Raw genomic sequence first — 20,122 nt, forward strand, 5'->3', positions numbered from 1 at the left:
TTTTGTTAACAGTATTGCAACACAGCTATGGCCTGAAATATTTACTATCTGACCCTTACAGAAAAAGTTTGCAGACCCCTGATCTAACTTAGTGAATTTTGTTTTGGGATTGCTAAGCAGTACTATGTTTATTTTATGTAAATGTTCCACTTCAAAACCTTTTTAAAAAGGGGGGTTAAAACTGATTGAATTGAAAGCTAGATTTCAGAAAGTGAGGTTTGTTTGTAAATGTTCCACATCAAAACCTTTTTTTTAAAGTTAAAGCTGGTTGGAGTAGGTTTTAAAAAATGAGGTTTGTTTGCATTGGATAAATGTAAAGCTATCAAATTAATTTTGATTATGTCAAAATGTTGTGCCCTGTGATTTTTAGATTTAATTAGAAAGGTGCAACTAAAGATGTACTCAGGTTTAATTCTTTGCCCCCAGCAGTTTAATGTTTTAATTTTAGGGGGTGATTTATTCCTACTTAACGACTTTCTATAAAAGTTACACTTGCACACAGAGTTAGGGAAAAACAGTTTTTAACCTTGATTTTTGTACTATTGGTTTCCATATATTCGATGTCACATTTAAAGTGCTACTCCTAGATCCATATCAGGTGTTATTTCTTGACCTAGATGAATATTTTTCTGTGTACTGGGCTGTGTAATTTACTTTTAGACTTGCACAGAATTAAAAAACTCTCCTCTTACACAAATCCATTTATCAGCTTCATGTTTTTCTTAGGTCTTCTATATTTCAATCTGAACTCCTTGCCCTTCAGAATTGTTGAATAACTTGAGTTGGGGCTTTGCCGTCATTCTGGGGCGTTCCCTTGTGCCTGTCAACTTAGGTCCTTTATTTCTTGAATCCCAGGGCTGGCTTTTGTATAGCCCATCTTCCTGCTTCTGAGGCCTTCCCATCTATAAAGGTCTCTTCCATCCTCGTAACTGAATTACTAGTTTGGCTCAATAGAGAATTCAAGGTTTAGTGAAGAGATTTGATGCCGTTTTGATTTTTCATCATTCATGTGAAATGCTTAGGGTTTTACCACTATCATCAGTGTTCTCCAATTTCATGACTATCTTGGGTTTGTTTCATCCATTGTGCTGAGCACTCAGTGGGTCCTGTCACTGTGTAAACATGCTCTTCAATCCTGGGAAATGTTACTGGAGCTGATGTTTCCTCATGTCCTTCACCACCCCAGTCTTTCCTCCAGAATTGTTTTTTGGGTGTGAGCCCTGCGCACCTGGTTTTCCTATTTTCCATTGCAGGCTGTTACCCTTTGAGCGATTTTTACAACTTAATCTTTCAACTTTTTTTTAAGGTTTTTAATTTCAGTCATCTAATATCTAAGACCTCTTCCTCCAACCTGTGTTATAAGTAGTAACCTGTTCTTACATGGGTGTGCATTATCTTTTATTCAAGTCTAAAGTTAACTTTCAGAGTTTGTTTCCTCCAAGATGCTTTTCTTTCCTGTTGCTTTGGCCTCTGCCTGTAATCTTCCTCAGATGTTTGGTGATCCTTGTCTCATATTTAGGAGTGCAGCATTTTTAAAGCAGCTTGGATGTTGTGAATTTGTGTGTGGGGCTGAGGGATGGGTACTTGTCAACCATGGGGTTCACTACTGGGTGATTGGGCTGTGTCATTTTATTGAGGAACCTCTTGATACATTTTTTTTTTTCCTTCCTTGAGCTGATCAGGTTCATCAGAGAAGTCTTTTTCTACTCTGCTGCCTGGAGGGTAAAAAACCTGGCTGCCAGTGTTCTGAGATCCCAGTGAGGGGAGAAACCTGAGGGATCTGAACAAGTAAACTACTTGAACTCCTTTATTTTCATCATTGTATGCCTATTGAGTCCGAAGACCACCCTCTTAACCTGCTTCAGACAAGTTTCTGCCAGGATGGAAGAGTTCAGTTGTCCAGCAGTACAGAGGGCATCTGGAGGTTTAACTGCTTGTCAAACAGACTTTCAACCAATCCTCTTTTAGTCCCTTTCACCTCTGTTTACAGAGATACCTGGGCTGCTGATTGCTAATAAGCCTTTGGGGGTTCTGTGGTACAATCTGAAATATCCTCACTGCTGACAGAATATTCAGTTTTCTTGTCTCCTTAAAGGTTGCCATTTATTCAAAGGTTTGCAGCTTCCAAAATTTTGTAGTTGTTTCCTCTCCCATTTTCTTTTTTTTGTTTGTTTTCTGGCTGCATGGCTTGTGGGATCTTTGTTCCCAGTCCAGGGATTGAACCTGCGCCCATGGCAATGAAAGCACAGAGTCTAAAACCACTGGACCGCCAGGGGATTCCCTCTCCTATTTTCTTTGACCTTATATATTTTTTATGTTGCCCCCCTCTTTTTTTTTAAGTAATGGGTTTTAGTAGGTTTTCAGAGGAGACCAGAAGTGGTATTGTTTACTTTTAGCACCCTTTTTGTGTGCAGTAATGACAGATTTGGGGAGACAAAATGTAAGTAGTCCAGTACCCTTCTAAAATTTGGCCAGCAAAGTAGTTTACAAGTAGTTTGCTAGTTTATTATAGAACAAATCTCATTTACCTATTGGACAGTGTTAGGAAGCTTTGATTTCAGTTCTCCCATCAGTTTTGTAGACCCTGTTAAGAGCTACGAACCCCCCTTTCTAGGTCTGTTGTCCTAAGTCAAATTTTGATACCTTTTGGTTTACTAGATGTTTGCTACCAGGTGAGTTAATCTCTCTTCCTGGGGTTCTGGGTTTCCTCTTACTCCTTTTCTAACCTTCAGATATGTATTGTAACAGGTTTCCTGTTGCCACATTACTCTTTCCACATTGGGATGGCAATTGCTTCACTGTTCTTTGTTATATACAAGTTAGATTATAGTGTGTGGACACCTATCCAGGTGCCATTCATGCTGAGATAGTTTTGAAAGGTAGTCTCAATAACATTAGGATCTGATTATTAGGTCTTTGTATTCTATACTTTATGTGCTTTGTTTTACTGCTTGGGAAAGTTCTTTGAAGTTGTCTTGTACTTCAAAAGTACTTTATGTTCATGGCCTTGAGGTATTGGGAATTTTAAAACAAGGACTGATCCCACTGTCCATCACAGTATTTATGTTGGTCCTGAAATGTATAATGAGTTTATTTGGTTTGGAGTCAGATTAACCTGAAATGTAAAAATCTAGATCCATGCATAATGGACGCACATCTCAATAAAGTAAATTTCTTTGGATGCAGTTTACTTAATAGTGCAATTTATCAGTGTACTAATACTTACGGATGACCCCAGACTTCATGAAGACTGACTGTTACTACCTACTTTTGAAAAGTTGAGAAGAATGCATACTTTATCCTTTCTTCACTACTGGCTATAATTAGGAGTCTAGTCTGAAATTCTGCATGTGTAACATGATTCTAGCAAGATCCAGTTGTGTAAGTTGGGTTGGGCTGTATATTGCTGTCAATTGCCTATAATCTGGAAAGTTGGGGGAGGGTTGATTATAATCTGGTTGGTATTTCGAAGAGATCTGCAGGCTATTTATATCAGAATTAGTATTGTTTGGAGGTGTTCCCTGGGATTCTGTATTTCACACAAAACAAGTGATCTCACCTACACTGAAGTTCTAAGGACTGTTGTTTTAAGGTGGTTAGAGTTAAGCTTGCTGTTTCATAAGGATTTTTTGTTTTTCTGTTTTTACTTTTATCTCGTGTAAAGACAAATAAAGGTGCATGTTTCATAAAACTTATACCACTCAAGCATTTTAATCACGGACCCTAAGTCTAGCTTGAAAGAAAAAAAATACAGACTTAGCATTCTAATGGGAGTACAACGAGCAGCAGCGTACCACGCCGGAAGGGAGGTGGTGGGGGCAGGTGGTTGGTATTCAACTCTTCAGAGGCAGTACATTCCCCTGTTGCCTGCATATTGCCCCCTTTGGTTTGTCACTGACTTCATTCATTCATTCCATTATTATTGATTGGTAATCAGCAACTCTGTTTGAAACTGACTTTTTCTGTTGTCTTGAGTTGGGCTAGTTATATATTGCCCTATTGTCCATAAGCATCTTTTAGATTCTCATGAAGGAGATAATTCCAACAGCTTCCCTTTTTAAGTGGCTATAGTATAGTAGCTTTGGGTAAAGACTGCAGGATCCAAGGGAATATATAACTTAGGAAGACAGAGCAGAGGGGTAACTGCTAAATGTTAATTTTCTCCAGTAAGCTCTGTAGAGGTGGATAATTTGGGGGGACAGGTGCTTAAAGGGCATGAAAAAAGGACTTTACAAAATTATTTTACTACTTTAAAAGGGTGAGATACTTTGTAGGAATGAAATCCTAAGTAAGAACAAGGTGTTCCTTGTTTGAGCAGTCCAAATCAGTTGTCATGGGAGGAATTCTTTAAAGTCTTCAGAGAAAGTACAGATAGGTCCGAATTTGTTAAACATTGATATTAGGGTTATTGGATTCTATTTTGAGAAAATTACCTAAGTTGCTCGGTGTTGGGAAAGATAGTTTATTTCAAGGTTAGTTGATACACATTTTATTTGTGTAGGCTATATTCTGTTTGTATTTTAGAATTTGAAAGCAAGGTTACTTTCCTGGCTTTTTGAAATTTTTCTTTAAAATATTGGAAGACACTTAACAGTTTCGTTAATGCCAGTACCTAAATGTGACATTTAACATGTCATGGAAAGCTATGCTTTGAATAAATACTTGAGAAAAGGAATTTATATAATTGCCCCTTTGTTGTATGGATGGCCTTGGGTTACACAGGGCTTTATCACATTTTTAGAGAACATTTGCCAATCTCAGACTGATGAAGTGGAACCCTTTTAAAAGTAGAAATTGGAAGATGGCTATATAATTATTGCAGTGTAGTTAAGAGATTGGCTAAGGCAATAAAGAAAACTTCGAAATACTCAGAAATTTGTTGTAAACTGCTTCTACAATAATTGATAAATAAAGCATGCTACAACTAATTAGTTATATGTATTAAGACCTATCAGCATGTCCTTTTTTAGAACCTGGTTGACTTGATTCTAAACCAACATAATGTTCTCTGTACCATTTGACATTTTCAAGACATAGTCTCCCTAAGCAGATTTTGTTGGAACCAAGTGTTTCCAGTTCTAGAAGCCTACTTCTAGAATCTTCATGTGAAGTTTATAGCGGGCTTTAATGGGGTTTTGATTTGCACTATCTTTTCTGAAAGATTGTTTAAATTATAATGTAGTGCTTTTGTCTTAAAATTAAACTCTTAACAGCAGTCATGCATTTTTTGCACTGTCTTTTTTTTTTTTTTTTTTAAGGTTTCCCCTCTTGGATGAATTTCTTGAAATAACGTAGGTCTTATTTTCTTACTTGGGAAGGTAAGGCAACTACTGTCATGTTTAAAATGACAATGTTAAATGATGGGATTCTTTTTAAAGTTAGCGATGCATAATTGGTTAAACAGTATTACAGGTTGAGATTTTGATGGAAGAAAAAAGAGCAATTTCCAGTTTTCTCCAGAATGTTCATGAGAAAGGATACCAAGAGTAGGAATATTTTATATGGGGATGTTCAGTCTTTAGCCTCTACTGGGCTTGCTGTCAAATTGTAGTGAAACCACTAAAAGGGCTGGGAATGCATTTACTCTCTATGCAGACAAGTTTTTCAAAAAATGGCAAATCGAATTAGATGTGTACAATAGCAATAATGTTAACCAAGGTACCCATACTCAACGTAAATACAGAAAGAAACTAACAGTATCATTTCATTATTACATTTCCTACGTTCCTCTGAGAACTCTTTAAGGAATGTGGGTCACTCAGTGCTGGCTTGCCAAGAGAGGTTCCCATCATGGTGGGTCATGGTGTGGTGCTGAGCAGGGGCTTCACCTCAAACGACCTGTTTTCCTGTAACCAGCCTGTGATTTGTCTAAAATTCGGGCCGGAATTAAATAATGCATTTTGTTCTAGCTTCTGCGAAGACTATAATGAGATAACGAATTTTCAAAACAAGTTAAAATAATTCTTTCAGATTTATTAGAATGTGTGGGACATTCTATTTTGTAGATATTTTAAAAATTCTTGTTTAATATGTTGAATGGAATAGATATTTCAAGTGAATGGTTCAGAGGTCCCACTCTGTCATTTGCCCTGTGATGTTGGGCAAATAAAATTGAACTTCTCCAACAAGCATCAGTTTTTCCAACTGTAAAATTAGATGTTCTTTAGGTATGGACATTAAATGATAGGTATGTGAAAAGTGCTTTGATGTTAGTCGTTCTCAGCTACATACACTGAATGGGGTTAAACACATACACTTTGAGGCACCATCCCAACCTTAAGCAGAATCTTCAGGCTTGGAGCCCAGACAGCCTACACTGTCTTATTAGGATCCCCAGGTGATTCTGATGCTGAGCGTTGAAAACCAAAGCTTCATATTTATTGCTGTGATCATGTTTAAGAGCTATGGAAATCATGCATATGAAAGAGTGTCAAATGTTAATGGCTGTCTATATGTGCTAGGCAGTCCGAATACAAAAAAGGCTGGAGGGGAGTAGACACACATAGTTGTCCACCATGATGGGGATGAGTGCCCTTTTTGAAGCTTGCCTGGGCACCTGCAGGGACTCCCTACTTTTGCTTCTGTCTCTCTTCTGGGCTTCCCTGCTGTGAGTCTTCAGGAGATTTCATGTGGAAGCTCTGTGATTTTGGTAATTTGGGAAAAGGAGATAAGCAGAAGGGAGGAGTCACAGTAGACTAAGTTCTAGATCACAGAATAGCTGTGATCCCCTATATAGACACAGGAGATAAGGTCCAGTAGCAGTTTTGTGGGGAAAGGAAGAAGAATATATACGAGTTTTAGGATTTAATATTTCAGGTGTTTGCACGTTATCCAAGTGGATGTCTCCAGTAGAGAAAATGGTTTGGAATTCAGAAGGAAGGTTATTGCTGGAGAAGGCAATGCCATGGGAGTGAATAAAAGCACCCTGGAGAGTGTGGAAAATGAAGAGAACGGAAAGCTGAGCTCTGCTGAAGTCCATCTGAGTGAATGAATGAATGCACGACTGAACTCCCAAGGTCTAGTCCACTTTCTCCACCCACACAGCAAGCAGTGTCTTCATTTGTTCATCTTTTTTCCTCTTACTATGTTAGCCCAGTGGACTCTGGCAAGTGACCTAACTTGTGCTTCAGTTTTCTTATCTGTAAAATGGAAATAATAATAGCACCCACCTCAGGGTTGTTGTGAGGATTAAATAAAAATAAAGTACTTCAACAGCTACTGGCATATCAGTGCTCAGTAACAATATTAACTGGACTGCCTTTACCTATTGAGATAAATTTGATTTCTAATAAGGTCCAATTCCCATCCCACTTATAAGCGTGCAGATCTTCCTCAGTGACTGGAGCCAGTGTTGATCATTATCTTTCTTGTATTTTTTCCCTGCCACACAATGCATCACTTAGTAGATGTTATTTTAACGTGTTTATGATCTTTGTTGGTCTTGCCTTCTCAACTGGAATGTACGCTTCCCTTAGGATCAGGACCATTTCTTATACTTCTATATACAGCCGTTAATTTCTCAAACATCTGTTATCTCTATCAATGTGGTAACTTAGAATAAATCCTAATGATTTAGGACTGTTTTGGTGCAGAGGAGGAACTCAACAATATTTGAATGCATAAATGAAAAATCTAAGGTTGTCTTAATATTTGTTTCTTTCTACTCGGGTACATTCTGCTAGATGTTGCACAAATAGCAGGGGAACACTTCACTAAATGAGTGCTTTGCTTTTACTTCTTCCTAGCAGCTTTCAACAGTTCATAAAAATAGAAGTCATCTGGAAAACTCTTAAACTCTATTTAAGACTGCCTAGGAAAACAGGTATTACATGGGACGTGCTGCCTGGAACCAGGGTGATAGCCTGTGCTTTAAACACGCTGCAAGTGGAGGGAGGTTGCAAAGGCATTTTATTTATATTTTAGGCTTCTGGGTCTTGGCATCCTAAAATGTAAAATTGGGGGTGGTGTGGTGGCTAGATTAGGTGTTAAATTTGATGTCTTTTGGCAATAAATATGCTAGTATTCACTGGCAATCAGGATACAAATACATTGTTTTGTACATAATTATAAATTATAGAAATAATTGGAGGCAAATTTTATAGGGCTACAAAAATAATGGCAGCAAAATGCATGACAATATCTCCTCTCAATATTCCTTCAGATTCCTATCTCTACCCCCGCAAAACAACCTACTAACCTGGTCCAAAGCAAAATAGTACTGATGTGTGTTGTCTGTCCCACAATTAATTTAAGGGGTCAGATAATATACTCTGAGTTAAACATGTGGGTTTCGTGACTATATACCTCAGTCAGTACTTGAATCAGTAAAATCTCAGCCTGCTAGCTGTGTGATCTTGAACATGCCATTTAACATTGCTATTTTCTCATATGCAAAATAAAAACAATATGAACTAACATTACATAGCACTTACGTGCCAGCCGGTTTTACGTGCTTTACATTATACTATCTTAATAGTTTTTACCTCTTCATGTCATTGTAAAATTTAATGAGACACCTCTCCCCCAAAGCACTTAGTACATATGTCAGACTATATTTTTTTTCCTGGGTATAAATTACAGAAACTCCAAAAGTTTCTAACATTTAAAATGCTTTAAAAAATATTTTGTGAATGCAAAGGTGATATTGTGCTGGAGGAATTGGGACCTATTTATAAAATGCTGATATTTGATCATTATCAGAATTAAAATGAGTTCTCTGGTAGTCAGGAGCCCCTGTTCTAATCTTTTTATTCTTCCCCATGAATCACTATGATTTTTATGATTTTTAAAACCTACTTTAGACCTCAAGATCCCACTTAGGAAATAGAATTCATGAAACTTTGTAACCAACTGCGAAGTGAAGTTGAACGTTTTGGGTTTTAGAAATCTTAGTGATTCAAGGTTATTGGATGAAGTGTATCAGTTAAAAAGAAAAAAAAGCTGTTAGGGTGGTAAAATAGAAGACATGACCTGCGATTTATTAGAGAAATGATAAAGTTTCCTAATTTTTTAATCTTTACCCAAAGAAATGCCTAGTATAAAACACAATGGTTTGAATTTTCATTTCAAATGAAAGAATATGTAGAAGAGGTGACTGTGTATCTGGACTGTACTCATGTAAGGATTCTTATTTCTAAGGGAATTTTAAGGTCATTTCTGAGTAAGGAGTAAGATGATGGGGATTTAATCAATGCCATAAATGCAATCATCTTTCCTATTAAGTAATAGTTAACACTTAAATAGCATTTTCTATGTGGTAGACAACAACTCTATGCGATATTATTATTATTAGCTCCATTTTAAAGATGAGGAAACAGGGTCAAAGGTTAACCAACCTGTCCAAAGTCATCTATATGGTATGTGGCAGAGTGGAGAGTTGAAGCTTGGCAGTCTGATTTCAGGGTATGTGCTTGTAGTATTAACAAAGAGAAGAGTAGTGGAGCAGTGGTAAAAAAAAACAAATGGGATTACAGAAAGGGGAGAGGTACAAAGACAAGAGTCAAGGAACACTAAAGGGACAAGGAAATACTTCCAACCCCCTTTTCCTCCATTCCTCCTACCACTAGAGAAGGCTTTTGTAATCGTTGGTTGTAGAACTCTATAATTACATATAACAATTTATTGGTACCTGCTGGGGATGGGGAGAAGGGTCAAGTTGGTATTACATTTGTACTGAAAAGAATGATGATGACTGAAAGGAGAATGGCCATGGTGATGACTATAATCTTTTTGAAGTGTTTCCACCATATCCTCCCAAGAATCTTTCTTGTTTTTTGGGATTCTTTGGCCTGAAATGAAAATAAACACAAATTTAATGTTTTCTTTCCATTTCTGGATTAATGTGCACACAACAATACTTATTAGAATGATTTAGAGGAACAGATTTAATTTGTGTTTGACCAATCACAGAAAGTCTCAATAGGTCTGAGCAGCTATTATAAAATGATGCACCAAGATTCTTTATTGTGTTCAGCTATACTTTTATTGGCTTTATTAATTTTGTAACCTTGAATAAGTTACTAACTCTCTGAACTTCAGTTTCCTCATCTTTACATCATGATTTTACTTAAATTCCACTATCCCCTACAACCCTATTTAAAATTGCTACCCCATCTCCATTCCAGAAGCCCTATTCCTCTTCAATACATTATTTTTCTCCAAAGTACTTATCTCTTATCTAACAATATGTACATTTTACTTAATTGTTGTTTGTTGAGAACGTAAGTTCTATGAAGGCAGGGATTTTTTGTCTGTTTCATTCACTGCTATATTCCCAACAGCGAACAACATAGAGCAGGTGTTCAATTATAATAGTATTTGTTGAAAAAATGAATGACTAAATCTATTAAATGAGGATAATAGCATCTGCCACATAGTAGCCCAGATTGTGAGGATTAACTGAGATAGTGAATATAGTATATCGAGACTGGATATAAGAATAAATTATGCCATTATTATAATTAATTAATATTCTGATGAATAATGAGATGGACTTCGTTAAGTATGATACAAAAAGTTTCATATCTTAACCTAATTAACCTAAACAAAATAGCTCACTTTTATTAAATTTTATTAAGATTATTGAAAGAATCCAAGGAGCAGTGGAGAGAAATGAAACATGGTCACACGGAATTGTGAAATCCTTCCCCCCACCCCCTGAAGTAAGCTTTGTTGTTTTCATTTGGTCTACTCCTTTTTATTTTTAAAATCTATGTAACTGCTTTTCATATAGTCGTGATACAAATAAATTGCTTGATGCTTACATGGATTTCTGCTATCTGCCACCTGGATAAGTAAAACTCTAACATATTTCAGTTATCTTTCTTCGTGCATCAGATCTGCTTTTTTACTCTCAGTATATATGGTGATTTCCCAAGAACAAAATCAAGGTATGTACATGATTACAGTGCATGCTATAAGTGGCATGAGTCCTGGTATGCCACTCAGATGGCCTCATGACTCTAGTATATGACAAGTTATGGGAGCCCCAGGTTTATATATCCAAGATGCTGGTGGTTATTCTCAAGGATCTGGCGTATGGAAGCTAGTGACTACATATACTTTCCAAGATGTTATAATTTATTGAATGCTTAAAGTGCAGGTACTATAGGACATGCATTATATGTATTTTTGCATAATAATATGCAATACTTATAATAACCTTAGGTGAACATTCCTGTTTTATAGTGTTGAAGAAAATGAGGCTCAGAAAGGTTTAAGTTACTTGCCTCAGATTTAGAGTAATTGGTGGAGCTGGAATTCAAATCTAGAATTGCATGACTCTATACTGCCTCGTGTAGAAACAGTGAATTAAGGTATAAATGGACTTTATATCTTTCTCTTAGATTATTTATTCTCTTTTATTAATGTAGTATGTATATAGAGTTTGAAAAGTCAGAATTCTGTAAGGCTTATGAGTAAAAACTGCATTTTCCTGCTCTGCTCCTTCTCAACCTGATCCTATTTTTCAGAGGTAATCACTTTCAGCTCTTTTTTGTGTGTTTTGTTAATTGCTGTATCTCTATTTCCTGGAACAGTGGTTCTCACCCGGGGATAATTTTGCCCTCCAGAGGACTTTTGGCGATATCAGGAGACATTTTTGACTGTCATGACTGTAGGGGTGCTACTGGGCATCTAATGGATAGAAGCCAGGAATGCTGTTGAATATCCTACAATGCATAGGACAGTCCAGAGTGTGCCACGGTTGAGAAACCCTGACCTAGAACAGTGTCTGACATATAGTGGGTGCTCAGTAAATACTTGTTGAATGCACCTCATTTAGCTGTTTATTTTTTCCTGCTGTTTGTTTTCCTCTGTATTGCTAGAAAACATATATATATATTTTTTTTCTTGATTTTTCCTGTTTCCAACTATAGAAAAGGGGATATAACTCCTGCCATACCTCCAAACCCCCTTTCCCCAAACACACACCTTTCCTTTCTTTCCTATTCTTTTTGTTTAATTAAAGCTTTGTAACTATTCCCTGAGACATGGAGCATGTTTGACTACATTGACTTTAATGTACAGCTTTTTGGTTTCTCTAGAGCTAATAATAGGTAGGTAGTTAAAATGTTTTCATTTATTAGTTTTTAATCTACCAACCAGTAATTCATTCCTAAACTCTCCAAAGGAGCTGGAAAATATCCTTCCTTTGATGGCTCCTCTGTTGGAACCTTCTGCTTTATCTTGAAGTTCCTCACAGAGCCTTTTGATCTACTCCAATGTGGTTTGGTTGGGGTCTAGGTTTGCTATACCTATAGCTTTAATCTTCAGATCTTTCTGCACCAGTATCCTGGGAATGCCCTTCTCTTGTGCTGGGCCTTTTGTTTTTTCAGTCTCATTTCATTCCCTTTCTTGATTTATTTCCTTCTGTTGGTGAAAAATTTCTGCTGAAAACTGCTTAGAAAGGGTGAGTGGGAGATATGTTTCTGAGAATTTACATGCCTAGAAATGTTTTTATTCTACCCTTGGTAATTTTGGTATAGAAGTCTAGTGTGGAAATCATTTTCCTTCAGAAGTTTAAAAGCATTCCTTTATTTTTGTTTAGCACCATATATTGCTTTTGCAAAATCTGTTATTCTAATTGCCAAGTCTTTGTTTTTTCTCTCTCTCTAAAAACCTTCAGAATCTTCTCTTCCTTTTTAACGTTCTATAATTTCAAGATTACATGCCCTGCTATGATCCTCTTTTGTTGTTCATTGAATCTGTAAATTCATGTTATTTAGTTGTAGGATTTTTTCTTGTATTAATCTGATTTTCTCCCCTCTGGTTCCTTCATTTTCTTTTTCTGAAAATCCTGTTATTCATATGTTGGATCTCTTAGACTGATTCTCTGTCTTTTCTCTCTCTTTCTGCTCTGCTCTCTGAGGGAATATCTCAACTTTATATTACAATCATTCTATTTAATTTAAAAATTTTACTGTTGTTTTAAATTCCAAAAGATCTTTTTGTTCTATGAATAAGCTGTTATGTAGCTTTCCATTCTTGTTTCAGGGTTGTACAATATTATCTTCTATTATTTCTCCCAAGACATTAGAGAGGTCTTTTTTTTTTTTAAATAAATTTATTTATTTTTGGCTGCGTTGGGTCTTTGTTGCTGTCTGTGGGCTTTCTCTAGTTGTGGTGGGTGGGGGCTACTCTTTGTTATGGTGGCTTCTCTTGTTGCGGAGCACGGGCTCTAGGCACACGGGCTCAGCAGTTGTGGCTCGCAGGCTCTAGAGCTCAGGCTCAGTAGTTGTGGCACATGGGCTTAGTTGCTCCGCGGCACGTGGGATCTTCCCGGACCAGCAGCTTTTACTGCTCTAATGAGGCTCGAACCCGTGTCCCCTGCATTGGCAGGCAGATTCTTAACCACTGCGTCACCAGGGAAGCCCTGTTTGCTTCTTTTAAGTGAAGTATAATTTACAATACTGTGTTAGTTTCAGGTGTACAACACAGTGATTCAGATATACATACATATGTATATGTGTGTGTGTGTGTGTATATATATATATGTATATATATATATTCCTTTTCAGATTCTTTTCCACTATAGATTATTACAAAATATTGAGTATAGTTCCCTGTGCTATACAGTAGGTCCTTATTGGTTATCTATTTTACACATAGTAGTGTGTTTATGTTAATCCCAAACTTCTAATTTATCCTTCCCCCCCGAGAGATTTTTTTTTTTAAATGAAGCTTTCTTTTGCTTCTGCATTATCTGTTTTGTCTGAGTTCCTTTTTTCTGTTTACTTTGATTTTTTTTTATCATAGAGATTTTTCTCAAATATCTCATGATCTAAAATGATGATTGGAAACTCCATATGAGTGAGTGAGGGCTATCATTTGGTGGGCTTCACTATAGGATAATCTGGTATGAACCTGACTATTTCACTGGGGGAATGCCTCAATATCTGTCGGTCAGTATCTGTAGGTCTTTTTTCCTTGGCCTCGTGAGTTTTCTTAGGGAGGAATCCTCTAATCTCCTGCCTGGGTGAAGCTGACTGGGAGAGAGCTTGGGGAATGGTCACCCTATTCAGGATGCAGAGTTTTACTTAGTCCACCTAATTTTAATATGATGGTCACTCTGGCCTTAACTGCACCTGGTAATGAGTTTAGAATCTCTTAGGTCTGTTGTCTTTAGATAATACAATTTATTATCCTTTGTCAGGGGTAAGGAGAGGAAACTGTGGCTGTAAAAAGTCGGGAAGGGGCTCTACAGGTAAAATGTTCCTTTTAAAGACTTTATACCCAGTCTCTTCTTTCTAGACCCATACTGCTTTTAGAAGTACCGTGTGTCTACTTTTAGAAGTATGATGTGTGTCCAATTTCTGATCCTTTCCAAGGTTCTATGGCCTGGATCATTTGGCATCTTAATATCTTCTGCTATAAGCTTGTTTTTCGAGCTTTTACTGCTCTAATGAGGCTATTAAGTACTCAACCCATTTTCCTAGCTTCCAAAATTTTGAAATTTCTTTTCTCTTGTTCTTTTTCTAAAAAATCCTAGTGGTTTATACATTAAAATCTCTAATTGTTGTTTTACCTATCATTTTATTGGAGTTTTGAGAGGATACCAAAATAAATGTATATGTTTAATCTGCAAGTTAAAATCCATGACCTATATTTATCTGTAGGCAGACAGACAAAAAGCCTATTGGCCTACTTTTTGTTAAAAAGCCAAATCTGCTTTTTAAGAATAGTTGGGTCTTTTACAAAAAGATAAAGAGAGAGAGAAAATTAATTTAGCTAGGCAAAAATAGAGGGTTTCGTGAGAATGATTATGTGATATCTGTGTGAAAATAATCTGAGAACAATAGTAAAATATTTCAGTCAAATTTCATCTTTATTTTTTTTTCCTATTTTTTTTTTTTTTTTTGGCTGCACTGCGCATGGCATGTGGGATCTTAGTTTCCCGACCAGGAATCAAACCGGCAGCCCCTGCAGTGGAAGTGGGGAGTCTTAACCACTGAACCACCAGGGAAGTCCCAAATTTAATCTTTTATTGAGCTGCTTCTACTCAACTGGCTTCAAAGAGGAAGTCATTTTTTCCCATGTAATCATGAAAATACAATGTATACATAAAAGTGGGATTTGTTTGGAAGGCAGTAAAGTGAAAAAAAAATCTCTTTAATTTTTTTGCTATAACTTTCTGGGATTTAGATGTTGCCTCTTTTCTGATAAGAAAGAAACATGATATAATCTAATAAAAAAGTAATAGATCCAGTGATATAGTAGATTATGTAACCCTATAACCCTGCCACTATTACTACTCAGAAATGCTAGATAAAATATAAGAAGCAAACTTTTAAATGCATAACTGATTTGGAAGAAAGTAAGAGTAAGGCCAAGTGCAGGAACCTAGGAAAGCAGTGAGAAGTTGCTCTGATGGTGCAGCTCCTCTGGATTTGGGAAGGTGATGATGTTGGCCTCTGCCATGCAGGCAGGGCTTAGGATTTAGTGCTCACAGCGGGCTAACCCTTGGGCTCACGTGAGGAAAGCTGAAACTACTCAATTTCCATCCTTCCTGTTAACTAGGCTCAAAGCTTTGGAGTCTTTCTTGACTCTCTCACCTCATGGCCAATCTGTCAGCAACTCTAATTCGCTCCACCTTAAAAATATATCCAGAATCCAACCACTTCTCGTCACCTATATTGCAGTCAATATTCATTTAGTGTTACCTACACCTTTACCACTATCTATAGTTCCTTTAGAATTTCCTTTAGTGATAAACTTCCAGATGTGATAAAGACAGCCAGCTATCCACTGAAGACTTTAGTTCCCCTTCCATAATGTACAGTTGTTGCTGGCAAGAGACTGTCCAATCACAGACCATATTTCTCAGGCCTTTCACCCCACCCCTTGCTGTGTCCCCTCTCTACCCCATGTACCTATGCAAAGCTATAAGACTAATTCCTACCAATAGATTGTGAGTAGAAATGATGGGTGTCACTTTCGGGCTGAACTGGCTCAAAGCAAATGTGCTTCTTCCACTCCCTGTTTAACCAGCTGCCACCTGAAATTGAAAGATTCTGAGGGGCCAAAGGCAATGACAGAGTCACAAAATGGAAAAAACTTGGGTTTCTGGATTACCCTGTGGAAGTCTGCTCACTGAAAGCCTGCCTTATACTGTTATATACCGAGAAATTAACCTCTGTTGAGTTAAAACACTGAAAACTTGAGGTATGTTGGTATAGCTAATGTTTCTCTAATAGTGAAATTGTAGTAGGATGAGATGTTGTTATTATCAATACAGAACTCTAAAACATGTAGCACTGGCTTAGCCATCAGGTGGTAGGCACAGAAGAAACTGATATTAGAGTCTGGAAAGATAGAGACCAATGCTCTGCAGGGTAAAATATTTGCTAAAACTATTGCCTGTGATAATTTGGAAGGCAGACAAAATACTACCGAGTCTGTCCTTTTAGAAGAAAAGGTTGGAAAATAGAAAGGTAGTAGTGTGAGTTCTTGTTACTGGCTACATTTAGCAAGGCAACAACTGGCTGGTTTGCAAGAAGAAATGAAAAGGAATAGAGAGACTGCAGAAATGTGGAACATTGGAAGATTGGATAAGCTGATGGTTTTGGGGCCCAAATAATAAGACATTAGATTGAAAAGGCCTTTTAATGACAGATGCCCACTAAGAGTCTACCCTTCCTCAATTACAAAACCCCCCCAAACCTATTAAAAATGGGCAAATGACTTGAAATGCAAATCAAAGTAAGATACCACTTCACACCTGGTAGGATGGCTATAATAAAAAAAAAGAAGGAAAAATAACAAGTGTTGAACAGGAAGTGGAGAAATTGGAACCCTCTTACATTACTGGTGGGAAGGTAAAATGGTTCAACCACTGTGGAAAATAGTTTGGAAATTCCTCAAAAAGTTAAAATAGAATTACCATATAATCCAGCAATTCCATTCCTATGTACATACATAAAAGAATTGAAAACAACTATTCAAACAAAAACTTGTACACAAATGTTCATAGCAGCATTATTCACAGTAGCCAAAAGGCAGAAACAACACAAATGTCCATCAGTTGACGAATGGATAAACAAGTTGTGGTAAATCCATACAATGGAATATTATTCAGCCAAAAAGGAAGGAAGTACTGATACATGCTACAACATGGATGACCCTCGAAAACATCATGCTAAGTGAAAGAAGGCAGACACAAAAGATAACAGATTGTATAATTCCATTTATATGAAATACTCAGAATTGGTAAATCCATAGAGACAGAAAGTAGATTATTGGTTGTTAGGGGCTGGGGAGTAATTGCTTAATGGGCATGAAGTTTCTTTTTGGGGTGATAAAATGTTTTGGAACTAGATAGAGGTGGTGGGTACACAACATTGTGAATGTACCAATTGCCACTGAATTGTATACTTTAAAATGTTAATTTTTTGTTATGTGAATTTCACCTCAATTACAAAAAGATTGTGCCCTGCATTAGAGATCAGATTAAGGGTATAAGCTTCCTATCCAACCAAGCCTAATGGTCTCAAGGTAGTTGCCTTTAACTTGAGAGGGAGGCATGAGCAAGGAAGCAAAGAAAATACATATTGGAAAGGATAAAAAAAAATCCAGTCATTTTTCATATATGATGGAATTTCTATGTAGAAAATGCAAATAAATCCACAGACAAACAATATTACCATAAAAGAGTTCAGCAAGACTTGGGATACAAAATCAGTATGCAAAAATTGACTGTGTTCCTATTAACCAAAAATTTTTTGAAAATGTAGTTTAAAAAATATCATATACAATAGCCACAAAAACTGTAAGATATCAAGAAATAAATCTCAGAAAAGTTGTACAAGACCCTTAGGGGAAAACTTATAAAACTCTACTGAAAGATTTTGAAAGAGACTTAGAAAAATGAAGAGACATAGCATGTTCGGAGAAGGGAAAACAGTATTTTAAAGGTGTCAGTTCTCCCCATATTAATGTAATTCCAACTAATACCCCAACAATTTGTGTGTGTGTGTGTGTGTGTGTGTGTGTGTGTAACTTGAGATGTAGAATCTAAAGTTCCCCGAAAGAGAAAGAAGCAAGCCTTGCCAACATAATTTCCAAAAAAAGAGAAAGTAGACGAACTTGCCCTATAAGATATTAAGACTTCTCATAAAACCACAGTAACTAAAATGGTGTAGTACTGGCCCAAGGAAATAGAAATAGATCAGAAGAATATAATACATACGAATCAAAAGAACGAAAATTGTTTACATATGAAAACATTATACGTGGCAAGGTTGGCATTACAAACCAAATGGGAAAGGCTGAGCTATTTAATAAATGGTCATTTGGGCAACTGGTTGTTTATACAGAAAATAATAAAATTTGATTCCTACCTCATATTTTATGCAAAGATAAAATTCCAGATGTTTTAAAGATTCATGTTTAAGAAGCAGGAATAAAAACTTTTAGGAGACAACATAAGAGCATCTTTATAACCTGGGGAAAGGAAGGCGTTCTTAAGACACAGAAAGCATAAAGGGCAAGACTGATACATTTGCCTACATGAAAGTTAAAGACGTCTGTCCTGATAAATGGATAAAGAAGAAGTGGTACATATATACAATGGAATACTACTCAGCCATAAAAAAAATGAAATAGTGCCATCTGCAGCAACATGGATGCAGCTAGAGATTATCATACTAAGTAAGTCAGAAAGAGGAGGACAAATACCATATGATATCATTATATATGGAATCTAAAATATGACACAAGGGAACCTATCTATGAAACAGAAACAGACTCACGGGCATAGAGAAAAGACTGGTGGTTGCCAAGGGGGAGGGGGTTGGGAAGGGATGGATTGGAGGATGGGGTTAGCAGATGTAACCTTTTATATATAGAATGGATAAACAACAAGGTCCTACTGTACAGCACAGAGAACTATATTCAATATCCTATGATAAATCATAATGGAAAAGAATATAAAGAATGTATATATATTGTTATATATGTATAACTGAATCACTTTGCTCTATAGCAGAAATTAACACAACAGTGTAAATCAACTACACTTTAATAAAAAAAAAATAGTAAAGAGAAAAGACTTCTGTCCTAAAAAAGACACTATACACAAAGTTAAAATCAAGCCACATACGGGGAGAACATATTTACACTTTCTACAACTAGGTATTAGGATGAAGAATTATATACTCATTCATTATTCTAATAGTTATAAAATTAGTATTTTATATATATACTAAATTATTAAAAAAGATAAGCACCCCATTAGCAAAATGGGCAAAGGATATCAACAGGCCACTCAAAGAAGAAACTCTAATGGTTAACAAACAAAAATTGCTCTCTGTCATCCCAAATTAGGGAAATGCAAATCAAGACAATAGTTACTTTCTTTCCCCTACCAGACTGTTAAAAGTTATAATCTAATAATCTCAGGTTTTGGAAAGACAGTGTGGAGCGACGGGGCATCTCATACAGCGCCGATGGGAGTATAAACTGGCACAACACTTTGGAAAGCAATTTTGAAACATTTCGCTAATTCAAAGGTGCACATATTTTAAGATCCAGCAATTCCACTTCTATGTATATATTATAGAACGGTGGGTCAAAAATGGGATCTAGCATCCCAGGGGGTTGTAAAAGATGACCCACTGGAGAGCAGGAAAATAATATTAGAACCATATCTATTTGTTCATTTTAATCTAAGAAACAAGAAGGAAATGAAAATATTTAAAATTTAACATATGGATAGGCACTGATATCTTCCCTAGGTATGATGTAAAATGGTAAATCATGAAAGTTAAGATGTTTTGAGGGTAGAGAGGAAATTCCACAGTGATGCAGAGTTGGCCACTGCAGACCCCTTTGTCCACTCTCTTGTAGTGTATTGCAATACCTACAATTTATATGGGTAAGTGAATTATGGGTAATACATGGGTAATATTATTTAGTTTTAACTAAGCTAAAGTAGACATGTGGCTTAATTATACTAACAAGGCAAAGATAAACAAGAAAATGACAAAGAGGATATATCTCTGCTTCTAGTTTGAACACTCTACCTGCCATATTTAGAGACTTAAAAAATAGTCATTTGTAATCAAATCTGACTTTTAATCACACTATCATTAAAATACGTTATTAAAATTTTTCTTAGAGAGACATA

General features: G+C 36.4%; 1 protein-coding gene across 1 annotated transcript in view; it reads right to left on the reverse strand.

Moving 5' to 3' along the window:
* Nucleotides 1-9,483: 9,483 nt before the first annotated feature.
* The window catches only part of LOC137763661 (uncharacterized), a 30,800-nt gene continuing 20,161 nt past the window's right edge, over nt 9,484-20,122 (reverse strand). The window contains exon 6 of the mRNA XM_068542113.1: nt 9,484-9,788. Coding sequence (XP_068398214.1) covers nt 9,651-9,788 — 138 coding nt within the window. The 3' untranslated portion in view covers nt 9,484-9,650. The remainder of the gene's footprint in view (nt 9,789-20,122) is intronic.

This window comes from Eschrichtius robustus, chromosome 4 (assembly GCF_028021215.1).
Source record: "Eschrichtius robustus isolate mEscRob2 chromosome 4, mEscRob2.pri, whole genome shotgun sequence".
Taxonomy (NCBI): Eukaryota; Metazoa; Chordata; class Mammalia; order Artiodactyla; family Eschrichtiidae; genus Eschrichtius; species Eschrichtius robustus.